This window comes from Chiloscyllium plagiosum, unplaced genomic scaffold, assembly GCF_037043375.1.
Source record: "Chiloscyllium plagiosum isolate Xiang-an unplaced genomic scaffold, Cpla_swu_hap1 HiC_scaffold_10, whole genome shotgun sequence".
In the NCBI taxonomy this organism is placed as follows: domain Eukaryota; kingdom Metazoa; phylum Chordata; class Chondrichthyes; order Orectolobiformes; family Hemiscylliidae; genus Chiloscyllium; species Chiloscyllium plagiosum.
In genome coordinates, this window is record NW_028270148.1 from 75,378,952 (window position 1) to 75,400,215 (window position 21,264).

A 21,264-nucleotide genomic window follows, 5' to 3' on the forward strand; every position below is an offset into this window, starting at 1 on the left:
GGGTCAGGGAATCCAGAACTAGAGGGCATAGGTTTAGGGTGAGAGGGGAAAGATATAAAACAGACCTATGGGGCAACTTTTTCACACAGAGGGACATGTATGCAATGAGCTGCCAAAGAAGTGATGGAGGCTGGTACAATTGCAACATTTAAGAGGCGTTTGGATGATTATATGAATAGGATGGGTCTGGAGGGATATGGGCCGGGAGCTGGCAGGTGAGACTAAATTGGGTTGGGATATCTGGTCGGCATGGACAGGTTGGACCGAAGGGTCTGTTTCCATGCTGTACATCTCTATGACTCTGTAAATTTTCTTTTTGAGGACGACCCATTAGGGTGGCCCTTGCCAAACAATATTTGTGTACAAGATTGTTGATAGTCATTTGGCAGTTTTAAGATCACCATTACTGACACTAACATTAAAAAAAATTCCAGCTGTATTAATTTGACTCAAGTTCCTCATCAGCTATAGTGGGATTTTAACGGTCTCTATTATTAATCCAGATCTCTATATTGCTTGTCAAGCCCCAACACCATAATTTCTAGGCTTTAACCTTACCTAACCTAGTGAGTACACGTCTGTGTTGTTGACATAGAATTTTATCAGGTATAATTGTAGTCATATTACATGAGGACCATTGAAGAGTATAAATTTCATAAAACACCTATATACTATTATTTTGACAGTAATAGTTGTGACATTGGACAGCAGAGGGCAGCAAGTTCTAACAGCTGAATTGTAAACCCTGGAGCCATAAATCCTGGCCCCTGACTGAGAAATGAGTTGGCAGTCTGCCCACCTGAAACCCTCGTGCCATGTGTCAATGTTACGTTGGGAGCAACCTCAATTTTTTGTTTGGGACTTCAGGTCTCTTCTGGGAGGAAGTCCTGCCATAGAGCCATGCTGGCCTATCTGATTGGCCAACAATACTGTAATTGCAGCAATGCTAGGACTGAATAAAGACTGAATCTGGCCTTAAAGACAAGTATGGAAATTTGGACTGGCCCAGCTAGCACAGCCAAGCAAGGAGTGTGAGTGGTCATTGTAGGGGGAGGTTGGGGGTGTGTGGAATAAGGGGTCATTGCAAGGGGGAGATTGGGGGTGTGTGGAGTAAGGGGTCATTGCAAGGGGGAGAGGGGATGTGTGGAGGTGTGGGAAATGGATGAATGCAAGTTTGAGAAAGCAATGTGTTTAAAGGGGAAGTGCAATCTTGGGTAGGTGTGAATTTGAACATGGAACTTCCCGAAAGCAATCTCCCACTTCTTTCTCAATACACCTCACTCTGAAAACTGCTGGGCTGCTCTCCTTGTCTCCATTTCCCCTGTTGCATATAAAATAATGGCAAAGGTGGAAGGAGGCCCTTTGACCATTAATTCTCCATTTAAGGTCCTTAATCGATTCAAGGTGGGTGGGTTGTCTGACGTCTCACCCACCACTTTAATATGCCTTCATGTACACCAACGGAAGGCTACAAAATTGAGCCCAATGTTTTGAGAGCAAATTAAAACCTGTTAAAGATTGTTTTCAATTCATTTTCTGTTATATGGAGGCTTATGTAACATTAATTTTATGACAAAGTCAGAGGTAAACCCTAAGTGTTCAGTTTTTTCCACGACAGCTCTATCACAAAGGTGGGGTTACACATTTTTCAGTGCCCCACACCTTGGTAAACTCCAAAGTCAGCTTTTGATTTTGAAGTTTTATGTTACAACAAATTCAACATTTTCCAAGACACAGCAAGGATCAGTACAGTTTGCACGCACAGATGGGAGAAGGCACACCCAGAGTGATGTACAGCCCAAGTGAGTGGTTGATATTGGAAATTTAGTGCACTGTGGGAGTTCAACCAGTAAAGTCTTTCCATTCTTATTTTTTTTTTTAAGTTGCATGGTCTAGTTAAAAGATTAACAAGGAAACTGACTGAGGGATAGGTATCAGTCAAGCACCTGAAGCCCGAATAAAACCTCAGCAGATGATTGAAGCTTAAAAAACTTCAGGGGTCTGCTGATTGGGAAAACAAACCAAATCACTGACATCACAAGAAATTGGGCTGTTGATTTTAAAAAGATGTACTTTTTAGAAGAAAGGATTAACTGAAAAACAACATGAATAAATGAAAGTCCGGGCCAATATAGTTAAGGAATATAAGTAAGCAAAGTAGGGTAAGGGAACTACAGTTAACAGTATACTTAAATAAGTATAGATTTTTAAGAAAAGGGTACCCTCAGACTTAAAAAGTCCTGGTATTTAATATGTGACCATAGGAAGTGGGAGTAGAAGTACAATCTCCCCACTCCCCCCCCCCCCCCCCCCCCCCCCCCAACCGGCCTGTTGAACTCCTGCTTTAAATTCCACATTCCCATTTGTCCCTGGTAAAGTTCAATTTCCCCTATCTAACTGGAATCTGCTGGTATTCAAAATATTCAATAATCTGGCCACAATGCCTTCTGAGGTAGAGTTCCAAAGTTACACAATGCTCCAAAAGAGAGAGAATCTCCTCACCTCTGTCCTAAAAGGGCGACTCCTAATTCTAAAACAGTGCCTCCTGGTTCTGAAACACACACACAGTCTTACAATCAGATTCTCTCACCAAAACATACACTCACACATTAACATTTATTTTGTATTTCTACTGATTTGTTGGAAATGGAGAGAAAGTTGAGAACATTAGTTTGGGATTTCCTGCTTTGACTCAAATTTGATTGGAAGTAGACATAATAAATTTCAATGCCAAATTTCAGAAATTGACTATTGATAAATTCGTAAAGATTGCCAATGAATGGTGTTGTGCAGTAAATAGGTACATCTTTAAAGAGATATGCTCACATTATCACAACATGTGACCTGATGGTATTAAGATCATATACTACATCTTAACTTGGATCACTTGGAACAGGACATGCGAATGGAAGCATGTTTTCTCTGTAATTAGAAGGCACGATACTAGCACAGACATTCATGCCTGTGAATGTAATAATTGTATATAACAGCCAACTGTAATATATAACTTGAATTTTTCAATACCATATTGTACAATCCTAGTTTCTTGTCTTATGAGAGACATTATGAGCATAACATAAGATACTCTAGTGGAGGTAAAAGCTCAGTTTCCAATTTTCTCTGAGCAGTGAGTGGAGAAATAATCTGCTTTTTTTATTGCCTATAGAAATGTTGACAATTTCTATTCATTGTTTGTCTCTCTGAACCAAATGTAGGAATCGCACTCTACATGTACATCTCAAGCAGTACCAAGTGAACTGCTCAGATTGGCTGCTGAAGGTGATCTGTGGTGCAGTAGAGATACGTACGGCCTATGCTACAGAAAAAAAGGCAAAGGCCTGCCTGATATCACGGCTCAGCTGCGAGCGAGCTGGCACCGGCTTCTTCGTAAGAGGAACTGATGATGATGGTCATGTGTCCAACTTTGTTGAAACAGAACAGGTATTAAAGATATAAGAAAGACTCGCATATGTATAATAGCCTTTGTTATGAACCAGACCAAGCCCCCTCAGAATATAATAAGAAGGTTACCTAGACCCTAACTTTTTCTTAATTTACAGGCAACTGCCTGGCGTTGCATTCCAGATGAAATCTAATTGGTCAAACCCCCAGTCTTGAAGCAAAACACCCTTGATTCTTACACTATAGTTAAAAGATAACAAAAGAAGAAAGAAATTGGAATAACTTAGCTCGATTGAAAAACTTAACAGGATAATTGTTTAAGTAAAAAAGTAACATTCCTTTCTAAAGGCAAATTCAATAAAGTAGATTGTTGAACATGCAATTCTAATAGCAGGAAGAGAACTCCCAACTTTTAGCTGTAATAGAGAGAAAAAAGTGCTTCCACGTCTAACTTAAAGACCCCAGCATCAACTGCTACTGAAAAACCAAAACTAAATGTCCTGGCTCTGAGGGAACTTGACCCCAATCATTCCTCTGGGACACCTCTGGGAACTTGCGGAACGTTTCAGAGAACACCTCTGGGACACCCGGACCAACCAACCCAACCACCCCATGGCTTAACACTTCAACTCCCCCTCCCACTCCACCAAGGACATGCAGGTCCTTGGACTCCTCCATCGCCAGACCATAGCAACACGACGGCTGGAGGAAGAGCGCCTCATCTTCCGCCTAGGAACCCTCCAACCACAAGGGATGAACTCAGATTTCTCCAGTTTCCTCATTTCCCCTCCCCCCACCTTGTCTCAGTCAAATCCCTCGAACTCAGCACCGCTTTCCTAACCTGCAATCTTCTTCCTGACCTCTCCGCCCCCACCCCCACTCTGGCCTATCACCCTCACCTTGACCTCCTTCCACCTATCACATTTCCAATGCCCCTCCCCCAAGTCCTTCCTCCCTACCTTTTATCTTAGCCTGCTGGACACACTTTCCTCATTCCTGAAGAAGGGCTCATGCCCGAAACGTCGATTCTCCTGTTCCTTGGATGCTGCCTGACCTGCTGTGCTTTTCCAGCAACACATTTTCAGCTCTGATCTCCAGCATCTGCAGTCTTCACTTTCTCCCCAATCATTCAGGTTACTTCTATTGTTCCAACTTCAAAAAAAGCCCTACAGCCTCACAAGCTGTTTACTTTAGTGACTTTGGAACAGACTGTTCAGTGCCTCTGTCCCAATCCTTCCTCATTTAAATAAAACTCTGAGAAAATACATTTCTTAAAGCCATAGTATTGTCACACTTTCATGACTTCTAGCTCATGTTCTTCTGTTCACGCGTAGCCTAAATATCAGCATGGAGATGTTCAACTCAATAGCCTTAAGTGTCATGTAACAAAATCCAACCCCAGAATTGCATTCTGCTGCACACAAAACTAAATTCTGGGTTTATTTCAAAGAACTGTTTAATTTGGTATAGCCAAACAAACTAGCTAAGAGGTGTGATATGATCAATAGCATGAGTGCACAAAAGTAGTGATTTACAAAATTCCTTTACATAAGAATGGTGTGAATTTATCAGCAGGAGAGGTTATTTGTTCATTTTTTATGCAATTATAATGAAGTGCAAGCTGTTAAGTAATATCAATTGAATATTGTATCTACCTTTATTACAATAGCTTTTTTTCTGGTTAACTAGTGAAAACAACTGGTGAAACAATAATTGTGAATTTAGTAGAAATTACTGGAAAAGCTCAGTATGTCTGACAGCATCCATGGAGAGAAATCTGAGTTAACCTTTCAAATCCAGTGGCCCTTCATTCTGATAGTGAGAGAAACATTGAGTTTTTCCAGCAATTTCTGTTTTTGTTTCTGATTTACAGCATCTGCAGTTCTTTTGGTTTTATTTGTTGTCCTGTCCCATTTTGTTTAAAGACAGCTCCTGAAGCTGGTATAAAGGTATGAAGTAATGGCTTCAAACTGTTTTGCTCAGAGATTCCTGTGATTGCTCGCTGACCTTAATGAAAATGAGACAAAACATTAGAGAGCAAGCAGGAGTGAACCACATGTCCATTTTTTTAAAGATTCAGATGAACCTGGAGTGAATCCTAAACTTGTAGATTAAACAGAGATCCGATCTGAAATGAAATGCAGTTTGAGATGGATATGGTAGAAATTTGAACTTAGAAATTCAGCTGCAATTCGGCCTGTAAAGTGAACCTGCATTATTTATTCAGGTTGATACACTAGCAGCAGAGACCATGTCTTAAACATTAGGAGAAATGATTAAACTATTCAGACATTTACCAGTTCTTAAATTCTTCAGCTCTTTTGGCATGTATTGAATTCTCATAATCAAAAACACCACCCAAGAAGAAAGCCTCCCATACTTGAATGAATATGAAGTTGGGAGAAGCAGGGTACCTGCCTGACCTGTAAGAAAAGAATGTAAGCTGTGGCTGATTGCTACTACCCTGTCCTCCCCACTGTTCTCACAGCACCCCTCAATGCATTCTATAAACTATTAGCTCAAAATGTTAAGCGTATTGAAATTGGGATAGATGTCTAACATTCATTTCAAAAACAAAGGTGTGTTTTTTTCCATTTTAATCTGAGCTTCTCATTCTTTTCTGTTTTGCAGGTAATTTACTTGGATGATGCAGTGTCTTCCTTTGTCCAGATACGAGGTTCAGTCCCATTATTTTGGGAGCAGCCTGGAATACAGGTAATTTATAGTACTAATTTAGTTTTACTTGTTCTAGACAAGGAATGCTCTGCAGAATAAACTAAAATACGGAGCATAGGTAGCAGCTTCATTTGATGATTTTTGATCATTGGATTAGGTAATTTGAATTAGAACTTTTGCAAAATTTGCAGCACCCCTATTCACACCAAGTTGGAATCCATTTCAATTATAATAATGCTAAAAATTAATATTTTTCACCTCACCCTCAAGTTCTGCATTATTTCAAACATTTACGCATCACATTGACAGCTATTCAATCTTGACAGTTACATTTCCCAAACAATTCCTAGCATTCTCACTGATGCACTCCCCTTTGAATAGGAATTTATACATAAAGCAAAACAAGATTGCCATTGGGAGCAGCAGAATTTAATATCCTCTCCCCCATTGATGAGACAATACTGTCCACAAAGGAGAAAAAACAGAGCTGATGGTGCAGCAATGGGCAATTTAAGCGGACATCAAGCAAGAGTTGTATAGGCATAATCGTTTTCATCTCTTCTCCCTCTTGGGCTGCAGACACTAATTGTGGACACAAGTCCACAAGCTAATCCTGTCCCTTCTTCAATGCAACTTGTGATCAGATAAAATTCCTTAGCCAGTGCAGGAGGAGGATGAGAATGACAGTGCTGGTGCATTATCTGACTTTTGCAGCTATCAACTCAGATATTAATATTATTCATCTTTGAGAGGCGAAGGTAGAGGTGGGATTTGCACATGTGGTAGCTTATTTGGTACAAATATACAGGTATATGGGTTGATGTATGCGGTAGTTTGCCTGATCTGGAGTACTGGGAGCAATTTTGGTCCCCTTGTATAAGAGTGGATAAATTCCCCAGGACCTGATTAGGTGTACCCAAGAACTCTGTGGGAAGCTAGAGAAGTGATTCCTGAGCCTCTTGCTGAGATATTTGTATCATCGATAGTCACAGGTGAGGTGCCGGAAGACTGGACGTTTGGCTAACGTGGTGCCACTGTTTAAGAAGGGTGATAAGGACAAGCCAGGGGACTATAGATCAGTGAGCCTGATGTTGGTGGTGGGCAAGTTGTTGGAGGGAATCCTGAGGGACAGGATGTACATATATGTGGAAAGGCAAGGACTGATTAGGGATAGTCAACATGGCTTTGTGCGTGGGAAATCATGTCTCACAAACTTGATTGAGTTTTTTGAAGAAGTAACAAAGAGGATTGATGAGGGCAGAGTGGTGGACGTGATCTATATGGTCTTCAGTAAGGCGTTCGTCAAGGTTCCCCATGGGAGACTGATAAGCAAGGTCAGATCTCATGGAATACAGGGAGAACTAGCCATTTGGATACAGAACTGGCTCAAAGGTAGAAGACAGAGGGTGGTGATGGAGGGTTGTTTTTCAGACTGGAGGCCTGTGACCAGTGGAGTGCCACAAGGATCGGTGCTGGGTCTTTTCGTCATTTATATAAGTGATTTGGATGTGAGCATTAGTGGTATAGTTAGTGAGTTGGAGGTGTAGTGGACAGCGAAGAAGGCTACCTCGGTTTATAACAGGATCTTGATGGGTCAAAGGGCTGAGAAGTGGCAGATGGAGTTTAATTCAGATAAATGTGAGGTGCTGCATTTTGGGAAAGCAAATTTTAGCATGCCTTATACACTTAATGGTCAGGTCTTGGGGAGTGTTGCTGAATAAAGGGACCTTGGCGTGCAGGTTCATAGCTCCTTGAAAGTGGAGTAGCAGATAGATAAGATAGTGAAGAAGGCGTTTGGTATGCTTTCCTTTGTTGGTCTGAGTACTGAGTACAGAAGTTGAGAGGTGATGTTGCAGCTGTACAGGGCATTGGTTAGGCCACTTTTGGAGTATTGTGTGCAATTCTGGTGTCCTTCCTGTGAGAAGGATGTTGTGAAACTTGAGGGGCTTCAGAAAAGATTTACAAGGATGTTGCCAGGGTTGGAGGATTTGAGCTATTGGGAGAGGCTGAATAGACTAGGGCTGTTTTCCTGGAGCATCGAAGACTGAGGGGTGACCTTATAGAGGTTTATAAAATCATGAGGGGCATGGATAGGATAAATAGACAAAGTATTTTCCATAGGGTGGGGGAGTACAGAACTAGAGGGCATAGGTTTAGGGCGAGAATGGAAAGATATAAAAAAGACCTAAAGGGCAGCTTTTTCACGCAGAGGGTGGTACGTGTATGGAATGAGCCATCAGAGGAAGTGGTGGAGGCTAGTACGTTTGCAACATTTAAAAGGCATTTGGATGGGTATATGAATAGGAAGGGTTTAGAAGGATATCGGCTGGGTGCTGGCAGGTGGGACAAGATTGGGTTGGGATATCTGGTCGGCATGGACAAGTTGGACTGAAGGGTTTTTTTAGATTTTTTTTTTAGATTACTTAGAGTGTGGAAACAGGCCCAACAAGTCCACGCCGACCTGCCAAAGCACAACCCACCCAGACCCATTCCCCTACATTTACCCCTTCACCTAACCCTATGGGCAATTTAGCATGGCCAATTCACCTAACCTGCACGTTTTTGGACTGTGGGAGGAAACCGGAGCACCCGGAGGAAACCCACGCAGACATGGGGAGAATGTGCAAACTCCACACAGTCAGTCGCCTGAGATGGGAATTGAACCCAGATCTCTGGTGCTGTGAGGCAGCAGTGCTAACCACTGTGCCACCGTGCCGCCCTCAATTTGTTTGTTTCTGTGCTCTACATCTCTAGGACTCTAAAGGTATTATTTCATTGGAAGCAATTCAAAGAATTTCGCTGGGATGATTCTAGGACAGAGAGATTGTCTTACGATTTAAAGGTTAATCAGATTAGGACCTTGCTCATTGGAGTTTAGAAGAATGAGAGGTGATCTCATTGAAACACAGGATTCTTAAGGGTCTTGACAGGGTAAATGCTGAGAGGATGTTTCCCTTTATCATAGAGTCTGAGAACAAAGGGCATGGTCTCAATAAAGGGGCATCAAATTATGACTGACTTGAGGAAGAATTTCTTCTCCTAAAGTGTTGAGCATTTGGAACTCCTTCCAGTATAGAGCTATGGGGACAGATTCCTTTTGAATTTTTAAGGCAGAGATAGATTCTTGATCAGTCAAGGAATTGAGGGTTACATGGAAAAAGCAGGAAAGTGAATGTGAGGAATGTTGGATCAGCCTTAGTTATTTATCATTCTGCTGCACATGTTGAATTAGCAGGCTTCAGAAGAATGCTGATGGTTGTATTTGGGAACTGCTTAGTGTTCTAGGCAGGCTGCTAGGATCACGTACAGAGTCAGTGTCTATTTTTATTTCCAATAGCTACTTCAGTTAATCTCTTTAAACATCTGAAGGTGCTCCAAAGTAGGTGGGACTCAAAACCAGATCTCTGGGCCCAGAGGAAGGGGCACTATCACTGCTCTGGATGTAGGTCTGCTTGCTGAGTTGGAAGGTTCATTTCCAGATCGACTTGGTAATATCTTCAGTGGGCCTCAGGTGAAACACTGCTGATAATTCCTGTTTTCTATTTACATGTTTGGGTTTCTTTGGGTCTGGAACAAAACATCTGGAAATGAACCTTCCAGCTCAGCGAGCAAACCTACATCCAGAACCTCGACCTGAGCTACAAATCTTCTCAAAACTCACCACTGGGCTCCTCCATTTTTTTCTAATGAAGAATGAGTGATTAACCTGATCAACTGTGGAATTCACCATGATGGAGCATCTCAGAGCAAATCTAATAGCATTTGACAAGGCAGAAAATGCTGCCATGAAGGTTTAGACAACTGGAGTCTTGATTTTGGGTACCAGTGATAAAAGGAATTTTCAGGATGATGCAAGAATGTTGTGCTCAGTTTTCCAATTGTAATGAAGTGTAGCTAGAATTGACTGTCTTGGAGGAAGATATACCGTCTTCTCCTCCTCTAGAGGGCCAAAGCCTGCTAATTACCACAGTAGTAGTGTTGCTGGTGTCTGTGAAACAACTAGCCCAGATAGCTATAACCAATGTAGAGATGATATAGTCTGGAGATGTGCCTTCCAAAATCAAAGGTCTTCATGGTTGTCCTCCAAGGCCTTCTGCATTATCTTTATTACTAGTTTAAAAAGCTTTCACTGCATAAGCTAAACGTTTGGGAAAATAACTCTGAGAAGTGACAGGAGAAGCTAAAGACTACAAAGGGCAGGCAGTAAGGAAAGGCACAAGGATGATTTGTTTCATTTTGTATAAAATGTAAACGTTATGTGCCAGAAATAGTTAAAAAGACTCATGGTGTTGCAACTTCAGCTGAGGACCTGACACATCATTAACTGTAAATATTGTCTCACTTTGTTAGTCTTACAAAATAGTCTCGCCCTGTGATTCCATTTTGTTTAGGGAATGTAGTTATTAGTTTATCATTAAATCCATCATCTAAATTAATGCCTTCTCAATGAATGTGTAGATATTGTATTAACTGCAGTGAAGATATTGGTTATCAATCAACCTCTAAGGCACTGAAAATTAGCTATTACAAGTTTTGAATTTTTAGTGAGAATTTACAAATGTTAAATTTTAATTTTGTTTGCCTTTTAGTTTCTTTTTGTTGCTTTCTGGCCTCATGGTGTACCTCAAATGTTTTTTGACTTTTATTTGTAACCACATTCAAGGAGCAAAGGCAAAATGCAATCAAACAGATAAAGTAAGCCACTCAGTCTGAATGGGTGTGGCACGCACAATGAGATAGATGATCTAAAGGCACAAATAGGGGCAAATGGTTATAAGATAGATCATAGATTTTTGAAGGACTGTGTTTATTAATGAAGTTTTGGAATATTAAAGCGAAAGATAGATGAGTAGGAGCCAAAGAAAACAATTCAATTCACCTACTAACTGGGTGATAAATCCTGAGGAAGTGCTTATGCCATATTTCTTCAGACTGGACAAACTGATTTCATCTGACATTAGCTTGCTCATTTTTTACCACCTAACATTTTATGTCAGGCGAGGAGCTTTAAGTAGAAACTTTAACGATGGCATTAGAGAAAACGAATGATAAAGTTAATCGTGTCATTTATGAGATATATAATGTTTATGAAACTCTTCATTCCAACCATTAGAACTTTGAATACTGAAGAAACTGGGTGGTTGAGTGGATTATAATGAAAAAAGTGGAAATGTATCCAGGTTGTAGCACTCCTCCAAAACTGTCAATTGATTCCTGTTGAAAGATAAAGAGGAAAGAAATTGAATAAGGCCCATTAACTGTGTAAGGATCATGATGAACCAACGCACTTTGTCGTGATCAGGTAGCATGTAAGTTTCAAGTCTGTTGATGTATATGGTAAAAACAATGAGTGCAGATGCTAGAAACCAGATTCTGGATTAGTGGTACTGGAAGAGCACAGCAGTTCAGGCAGCATCCAAGGAGCAGTAAAATCGACGTTTCGGGCAAAAGCTCTTCATCAGGAATACAGGCAGAGAGCCTGAAGGGTGGAGAGATAAGTGACAGGAGGGTGGGAGTGGGGAGAAAGTAGCATAGAATACAATAGGTGAGTGGGGAAGGGGATGAAGGTGATAGGTTGGGGGGGGGGGGGGTGGAGTGGATAGGTGGAAAAGAAGATAGGCAGGTAGGACAAGTCATGGGGACAGTGCTGAGCTGGAAGTTTGGAACTGGGGTGAGGTGGGGGAAGGGGAAATAAGGAAACTGTTGAAGTCCACATTGATGCCCTGGGGTTGAAGTGTTCCGAGGCGGAAGATGAGGCGTTCTTCCTCCAGGCATCTGGTGGTGAGGGAGCGGTGGTGAAGGAGGCCCAGGACCTCCATGGTTGATGTATATGACCAGAGTGCACATCACAGCACTAATCAAGCTACTGAGCGTCAGGCAGGTGGCCCATGTTTGTCTGACACAAGCTCACTTTAAACTAGCCAACCTTACTTTAAGCCAGCCTTTATTTCTTAAGGGGAGCTTCATACTCTTGTTGTTTTGTTTTGAAACAAAAACAAAAGTGCTGGAGAAGCTCAGGCTTGGCAGAATCTATGTAACCAGAAACTGAGTTAATGACTCCTCTTCAGAATTATGTTTTGTTTGAGTAGGCCCAATAGACAACACACATATGCTACAAATCAGTATGAATAAAACAGTAACTTGTTAATGATAAAATTATTTGATTTTTGTGGTGATGATTTAGAGACAAGTATTGGCTAGGACACCAGGGAGGATTTCCCTACTCAAAAAATAATGTACCATGGTATTCTTTTACATCCACCCAAATAGGCAAAAAGGAGCTCAGTGTAGCATATCAACTGAAAAATAGCACCTCCATGCCTCCTCTGTACTTACTACCTTTACTTAACACAAGAAGGAAAATGGCACCGAGAATAAAAACTGCTTTGAGATTCACTGTGTCAATCTACTGATTCATTGATTTAAAAAAAATTAAAAGATGTATTTGCTGCACCGAAGCAAGTATAGCGAGCAAGGAAAGAAAAAAAAAGCAGGGATGAGGAGAATCATGCAGATAAACTTCATCATGTGCTCAATCCTGAAGGAACTTTGAGTAATGAGTACCCTACATGGAGGGAAATCTCTTCAGCTAGGGGTATAGACTCTGAAAAAAACAGGCAGCCTCAGGAATGCCTTGTTTTGAACAGGAAGAAGCGAGGTAGTGGCCAAATTTTCATAGTACATTGTGTTATGCATGTCCTTCCTATTTTTACAAAAACAAGCAGGAAATTTTGGCGCAATAGGACCATATGATGAAAATACATAGTGCTGAACTCCTACAGTGGGAGATGACATTATTATGTTCAAACTCTTAAATGAAGCAGATTTAGTTGTCCATGAGCTCCTGAGTATTGCTGGAGAGAAATGACTTTTAACTTCCTGAAGAGTCTGGTACAGCTGGAGAAGCCAGGTTCCAAAACATTGGAAGAAGTAATAGGGATCCTGCAGAATGATTTTTCACCAAAACCATTTGTGATTTCTGATGGGTTCAGATTCCACCAATTCAACTAACATGTTGGTGTATCTATCTCCGAGTTTTTGGCACTTTTAGAGAAGTTAGCAGAATTCTGCAGATTTGGAGACAACTTTATTGGTGCTCTCAGAGACAGACTGATATGTGGTTTATGATGTGAAGCAATCCAGAAGAGACTGCTGACAGAAAGGAACCTTGACTTAAAGCACTGGAAATAGCAGTCTTGAATGAACTAGCTGTCAAGTCTGAGAGTTCACAAAATGGTGGCTGAGAGACAAGCACCAATGCAGAGTCAAAATTGCCATCAGTGTGACTAAATGTATCATAAGCAGCAAGTTGCTGGTGTAAAGAAGCTGTATGCAGAAACTGAGGGGAAAAAAAGTGTACAGTTTCATTGATACCTAGAAGTGTGTATTAGAAGCAGCTAAATCACATTGCGCTGCAACCCTCAGAAATTGTACAAAGAACGTACACGAGTGAAGTAGTGCCTTTTTCAGGAGCTGTATCAATGTGTATGTTCAGTTGAAGACTTAAAGAAAGAAGTCATTTAAAGTCTGAAGATTTACCTTTACGTACTGTCAAAGGAAATTTTCCACCTTTATTGGGAAGAATGCGGTTGGAGAAAATCAAACTCAACTAGGTTGAAGTAAATTGCTTGTCAGTGCCTGAGACTGATCTATCATAAATTCTAAAGAAACATGTCATTGTTTTCAGTGGGGATCTGAGAACATGAAAACAATACCATAAATTTGAAAATAAAGGATGAGAATCCAGCAATCAGACCAAAGGTCAAATCAGAATTAGAGAGGCTGGACAAGATGAGAGTCCTTGAACCCATAAATGAGTGATTGGGTCACCCATTTCATATTGGTGATTGGAAAAAAAATGGATTGGTATGTATCTTTGGTGATCTTAAGGTCATGAAGATCTGGTACTGTGTGACGAGTAGTGTCCATTGCCTTTACCGATGATGACCCTATTTACTGGACCAGCTGGAGGTCAGCTTTTCAATCAAATTAATCTAAGACTAACACATTTCCAGATGAAGGTATCTCCTGAATCATTGAAATACTTGATTATATCAAGCAAAGAAATAAAATAATTCAAATTGCCATAGTCCAGAGGATCATAAAGCTGCTCTTTCCTTAGAGAGAGATGACTGGTGCAGTTTAACCTGAGGTTCACTGCACACCTGGCAAGGGGAGAGGTTGAGGAGAATCCTTCGTGGTAACGTCAGCCAATGTGGGAACAGAACCCATGCTGTTGCTATCACACTGCATTGCAAACCAGCTGTCCAGCCATCTGAGCTAACTGGCCCCTTTCACACATAAAGGACTATTCAAATACAAGAGACTTCCATTTGGAATCACATCTACACCTGCATTGTTACAAAATGCCTTGGATCAGATTTTAAGTAGATTAGATGCAGTCCAGTATTACCTAGATGATATTTTAGTCATGAGGATAAATGAAAAAGCGCATCTGCATAATTTAGATGCTACTCTGCAAAGACTTGAAGGTTACAGCTTCAGAGTGAGAAAAGACATGAATTTAAAAAAAAGGTTCCATTGAATGTTTAGGCCATATTATTAACAGCAGAGATGATAGCCAAAAGACATTCCGGTGAGTAGGGCTTAACTTTGAAATTGAGGAGAAGACAAGAATATGTGCAGCTTGTGCAAGAGTACTCAACTTAACCCCATTATCATTATTACATCTATGACAATGGCCAGAAAAGTCATAGCAAAAAATTCCATTTTGATGAAAGAAACTGAATGAGGAGAAATAAACTATGATGTTTTAAAAACATTTCACATTACAGAAGAGGATGTTCGGGAGCTTTTACAGACTGTAAAGGTGGATAACTACATTGTCCACTGGAGTAGTGTCAGATGATTGGAGGGTTGCAAATGTTATTCCCTTTTTCAAGAAAAGGAACAGGGATAATCCTGTGAAGTACAGACCAGTCAGTCTTACATCTATGGTGGGCAAACATTTGAAGAGACAAGATTTATTATTAAAAGCAAATTACTGTGGATGCTGGAACCTGAAACCAAAAGAGAAAATGCTGGAAAATCTCAGCAGGTCTGGCAGCATCTGTATGGAGAGAAAAGAGCTGATGTTTCGAGTCTAACTGACCCTTTGTCAAAGCTAAAAAAAAAGGGGAGAAATAGAGAGGTATTTATGCGAGGCTGAGAGAAGGTGAGTCATGGCTCCAGAAGCAAAAGTGGCAATAAAGAGGTGATAATGACAGTGTATAGAGAGATTATAGGGAGATTAGGAGCTGTGAATGACCAAGGCTGAAGCCAGTGCTTTGTGACAAAATATGGGGGATGGCGGGGGGGAAGGGAAGGGATGAAGCAGAGGCAAAATGGAAAACAGGGGAGAAAAAGATGATGAGAGAGTGGGGAGTGAGAGAAAGAGAGACCATCAAGAAATAAGAGGTACAGAACAATGAAAAAAAAATATTTAAAAAAATGGATGAAATAAAATTATCTGAAGTTGTTGAATTCAATGTTGCTGTAACGTGCCTAATCGGAAGATGAGATGCTGTTCCTCCAGTTTGCGTTGAGCTTCACTGGAACATTGCAGCAGGCCAAGGACAAACATGTGGGCATGGGAGCAGGATTGTGTGTTGAAGTGGCAAGCCACTGGAAGGTCCGGGACCTGATTGCGTACAGACCGAAGCTGCTCAGCAAAGCGATCACCCAGTTGGCGTTTTGTCTCTCCGATATAGAGGAGACCACATTGGGAGCAACGAATGCAATAGACCAAATAGGCCGGTCTCAACATTGAATTCAACAACTTCAGATAATTTTATTTCATTCATTTTATGTATCTTTTTAAAACTTTTTTTCACTGTTCTGTACCTCTTACTTCTTGAATGTCTCTCTTACTCTCACTCCCCACTCTCTCATCATCTTTTTCTCTCCTCATCCCCTTTGCTGCCCTTCTCCCCTGTTTTCCATTTTGCCTCTGCTTTATCCCTTTCCCCCCCCCCCCCTCCCCAATCCCCCACATATTTTGTCACATAGCACTGGCTTCAGCCTTGATCATTCACAGCTCCTAATCTCCCTATAATCTCTCTATGCACTGTCATTATCACCTCTTTATTGCTACATTTGCTTTGCTTCTGGAGCCATGACTCACCTTCTCTCAGCCTCGTATAAATACAAAGGGTCAGTTAGACTCGAAACGTCAGCTCTTTTTTTCTCCTTTAAAGGATTTATGATTACTTTGATTTGAGGTAGTCAGCATGGCTTTGTGAGAGGCAGGTCATGCCTCACAAATCTTATTGAATTCTTTGAGGATGTGACAAAACACATTGATGAATGTAGAGCAGTGGATGTGGTGTAGATGGATTTTAGCAAGGCATTTGATAAGGTTCCCCATGGTAGGCTCATTCAGAAAGTAAGGAGGCATGGGATACAATGAAATTTGGCTGTCTGGACATAGAATTGGCTGGCACACAGACAGAGGGTGGTGGAAAGTATTCAGCCTAGAGCTCGATGGCCAGTGGTATTCCTCAGGGATCAGTTCTGGAACCACTGCTCTTTGTGATATTTATAAATGACTTAGATGAGGAAGTGGAGGTTGGGTTAGTAAGTTTGCTGAAGGTTGGTGGACTTGTGGATGGTGTGGAGGGCTGTTATAGGTTGCATGGGACTTTGACAGGATGCAGAGCTGGGCTGAGAAGTGGCAGATGGAGCTCAACCTGGAAAAGTGTGAAATGATTCACTTTGGAAGGTCAAATTTGAATGCAGAATACAGGGTTAAAGGCAGTGTGGATGAACAAAGGGATCTTGGGGTCCATGTCTAAAGTTCCCTCAAAATTGCCACCCAAGTTGATAGGATTATCAAGAAGGCGTATGGTGTGTTAGATTTCATTAGCAGGGGGATTGAGTTCAAGAGCCGCAAGGTTATGCTGCTTCTCTGTAGAGCCCTGGTTAGAGCACACTTGGAATATTGTGTTCAGTTCTAGTTGCCTCATTATTGGAAGGATGTGGAGGCTTTATAGAGGGTGCAGAGGAGGTTTACCAGGATGCTGCCTGGACTGGAGGGCATATCTTATGAAGAAAGGTTAAGCGAGCTACAGCATTTCTCATTAAAACGAAGAAGGATGAGAGGTGACTTGATAGAGATGTACATGATGTTGAGAGGCATAGATGAAGTGGATAGCCAGAGACTTATTCCCATGGTAAAAATATCTGTCATGAGGGTGCATAATTTTAAGGTAATTGGAGGAAGGTAATGGGAAGACGTCAGAGGTAGGTTCTTTACACAGGGAGTGATGTGTAAAGAATGCACTGCCAGCAGTGGTCATAGAGTCAGATACATTAGGGACATTTAAGCGACTCTTTGATAGGCACATAGAAGATAATACAATAAAGGATATGTAGTTACTCTGAACTTCGAGTAGGGTAAAAGGCCAGTACCACATCGAGAGCCGAAGGGCCTGCACTGTTCTATGTTCTATAAATCTCCAGCACCTAATCTAACACATCCAAGAACGTTATGTGAAGTCAGGGAGGAAATTAAGAGGGCCCTTGCAGAAATATTTACACCATCTATAACTACGAGTGAGGTGCTGATGGCTGGAGGGTGGCTAATGTTGTACCTTTGTTTAAGAAACATTGTAAGAAGAGACTGGGGAACTGTAGACCTGTGAATCTGACTTTGGTTGTAGGTAAATTATAGGAGTTGATTATAAAGTAGGATTTATAGACATTTAGAGAGGCAACAATTGATTAAGGATGGTCAGTATGGTTTTGTGTGTGGAAAATTGTGTCTCACAAACTTGACTGAGTTTTTTGAGGAAGTTACCAAAATGGTGGTTGATGGCAGACCTGTAGACGCTGGTCATTTGGATTTTAGTTAAGCCTTTGACAAGGTTCCGCATGGTAGACTAATTAGTAAAGTTAGGTTACATTGGATTCAGGGTGAGCTTGCCAACTGGATATATAATTGGCTTAACAGCAAATGATAGAGTAATGGTGGTGGATTGCTTTTTGGACTGGAGGCCTGTGGTCAGTGGTGTTTCACAGGGAATGGTTCTTGGTCTTTTGTATAAATTTGTATAAATGATTTGGATGAGAATATAAGAAGGCATGTTTGTGGATGACACCAATATTGGTGACATAGTAGACAGTGAAGGTTGTCCAAGGTTACAAAGGGATCTTGATCAAGTGGGGTCAATGGGCTGAAAAATAGCAGATGGAGTACAGTCTGGATAAAGGTGAGGTATTGCATTGTGGTACAACAAACAAGGGTAGGGCTTATACAGTTAAAGGTAGAGTCTTGGGTAGCTTTGTAGAACAGATGGACCTAGGGATACAGGCACATAATTCTTTAAAGATTGCTGCACATACAGACAGGGCGGTTATAAAGTCATTTGGCCCGCTTGCCTTCACACTCGGTCCTTTGTACGGGACATTGGTGAAACCTCTTCTGGAATACAGTGTCCAGTTCTGACCACCCATTTAGAGGATAAATATTAGCAAGCTGGAGAGGGTTCAGAAGAGATTTACCTGAATGATGCCAAGTATGGAAGGTTTGAGTTATTAAAAAAAAAAGGCTGGATGGGCTTGGACTTCTTTACTGGAGCTTAAGAGGTTGAAAGGTGACCTAGTAGAAGTTGATAAAAATAATGAGAGGTATAGATAGAGTTCATGGTAGGTGTCTTTTCCCTAAGATGGGGAATTTCAAGACTAGGGGGCATATTTTAAGATGAGAGGAGAGACATTTAATAAAAACGTGACAGGCAATCCAGAGCAACTTGTTAGTGATAATAGTCTACAGTTCGTATCACAAGAGTTTACAGACCATCGAAAGCAGATTGGAATTCAACATATTTATCTCCCAACCACACATGGTTTTGCAGAAAGGTTTGTTCAGAAAATGAAACATTCCTTTAGGGTAACTTAAGAACAAGGATCACTATCCAAAACACCAAACCAATTTTTATTATCATACTGGAACACAACCCACTTAATGACTAAAAGTTCTAAGTCATTGGTCATGGTAAAGCCTCAATCGTTGAACTTATCCATGACAAATTATATTGTTAACAGAAACAACAGAATAAATGAGAGAACAAAGCCAAGTGCTGAATTTCCAGAATGGTCAAGAAGTTTGCAGGTAAAGGAATCGCTAGAAAATGAGAAATCTTCAAAAATGAGATAATGAGAGTCTAGAGACAATATGTTCCTGTTAGGGTGATAGGCAAGGAGAAAGTGAGGTCTGCAGATGCTGGAGATCAGAGATGGAAATGTATTGCTGGAAAAGCGCAGCAGGTCAGGCAGCATCTAGGGAACAGGAGAATCGACGTTTCGGGCATTAGCCCTTCTTCAGGGCATTCCTGAAGAAGGGCTAATGCCCGAAACGTCAATTCTCCTGTTCCCTAGATGCTGCCTGACCTGCTGCGCTTTTCCAGCAATACATTTCCATCCCAGGGTGATAGGCAAGACTGGCAAGTGTTGGGAATGCTGGTTGAGTACAGAAATTGAGATTTTGGTCAAGAAAAAGGAGGAAGCACATGTCAGGTGCAGACAGCAGAGATCAAGTGAATCCTTAGAAGAGAATAAAGGCAGTAGGAATATAATTAAGAGGGAAATCAAGAGGGGAAAAAAGGAGGACATGAGATAGCTTTGGCAAATAGAGTTAAGGAGAATTTAAAAGAATTTTACAAAGACATTAAGGACAAAAGGGTAACTAGGGAGAGAATAGGGCCTCGTAAAGAATAGCAAGGCAACCTATGTGTGGAACCGCAGCAGATTGGGGGAGGTACATTGCAGCATGGGAAAGTTGGACCAAAGGGTCTGTTTTTGTGCTGTACATCTCTGACTCTATAAGTGTTGCTGAGGAATTATCTCACTGGCAAGAATTGGCTACCAGCCTTCATTGTAGCACAGACTGGACTGCTTTCCTATACCATAGGAAAGAAAGACTATGTAGTATGGATGTTCCCAGGATTGCATTCATTGAAAATACACAAAAAAAGTTGTATCAACAGACACCTGGATGTTCCTGAGGGCCAAACAGTGACTGGAGCATCTGAGAAAGACAGTAGCTTTCATGGAGAAAACAACATTTGTGTGATCCTCCAAGGATTTAATCATCTCAGGAACAAGAATGACAGATGATTTTTCTAATGCACCTCAATCACCAGACATTAAAGCCAACGAGAAAAATAGAGACGCCTGAAGTACATCAACAGCCACACAAGAATTTGTTTTTTTGGAATGTCTTACTGACTGACTTTACTTCAAATGATTCTAAAGGATTTACAACATTTCATGAAAGGAACGCCTGATGTAAAATGGGAGGGATGTTGTGTAATTATGTAAGTATGGTAAACTGCCACTTTGAGTCTGGTCATGTGATGTAATAATGACGTCAGGCATTTCGGGCAGAAAGCAGTTTACTGTAATCTTGCTACCTGTAGAATAAACATCTCCTTAATAAAGCTGCTGTTTAATGCTCCAGCCTTCTTAGTCCTTTGTAGAACTTAACAACTGTGAAGGCAATGGAATCAAAGCAGAAGTAGCGGTCACTGCCAACATTCTAACCCAAAAATCTTTGTGCAGTTCAGGGAGAAGTTTATTCACTTCACCTGAGCAAACAAGGTCAGGAATACAACTTTAAATGCTACGGCTATAGGATGGAGTACTAGCTGCACACATTGCTTCATTCGCCATCACCCCGACACGCCATCACCTTTTGCTCACTCCGACTGCCCCCCCACCCCCCCAATCAACCACAAACATTTAATGTATAAAAGCAAATTGCTGCAGATATACTGCTTATCCTTGATCAAGCATGGCTTACGTTAGCCACATTTCATCTCATGCTTGCATAGTTAACATTGCTGCAAGCTTGATATCCACATCTCTCAGCCTGCGCATTTATGCTAGTGATCCAAAAATGACTGGCACAGCACCTAAACACATTGTATTGTACTCAGTGACAACTGTGTTCCCTTACAGGATAGGGTGGCATCTAACACAGGTAGCAATGTAAATCAGACTGGGGACAGACATGACCATATGTCCTCAGTACATGGAGAAGGTGAGACTGGTGGTCATTGGTGTGGCCACGACAGGGGCTCTGTCAAGAATGGGATGGACACCGTAAAAGAAGTGGTCCCTAACTAATCCATCTCATCACATTAACCCTCATCTCACCTCATTCTGATATACAAACTGCAGATGGTG

The 21,264-nt window shown here is 41.2% G+C and overlaps 1 protein-coding gene across 3 annotated transcripts in view; it reads left to right on the top strand.

Annotated features, from left to right (window-relative positions):
• Positions 1 to 21,264, top strand: part of LOC122553185 (polyphosphatidylinositol phosphatase SYNJ2-like) — a 244,735-nt gene that overhangs the window by 70,132 nt on the left and 153,339 nt on the right. For all 3 annotated transcript variants that reach the window (XR_015758472.1, XM_087991469.1, XM_087991468.1), the window contains exons 4-5: positions 3,216 to 3,441; positions 6,034 to 6,117. Coding sequence is in view for 2 of the 3 variants with exons in the window: in XM_087991469.1 (XP_087847595.1) it covers positions 3,216 to 3,441; positions 6,034 to 6,117 (310 nt within the window). In the remaining variant the exon portion in view is untranslated. The remainder of the gene's footprint in view (positions 1 to 3,215; positions 3,442 to 6,033; positions 6,118 to 21,264) is intronic.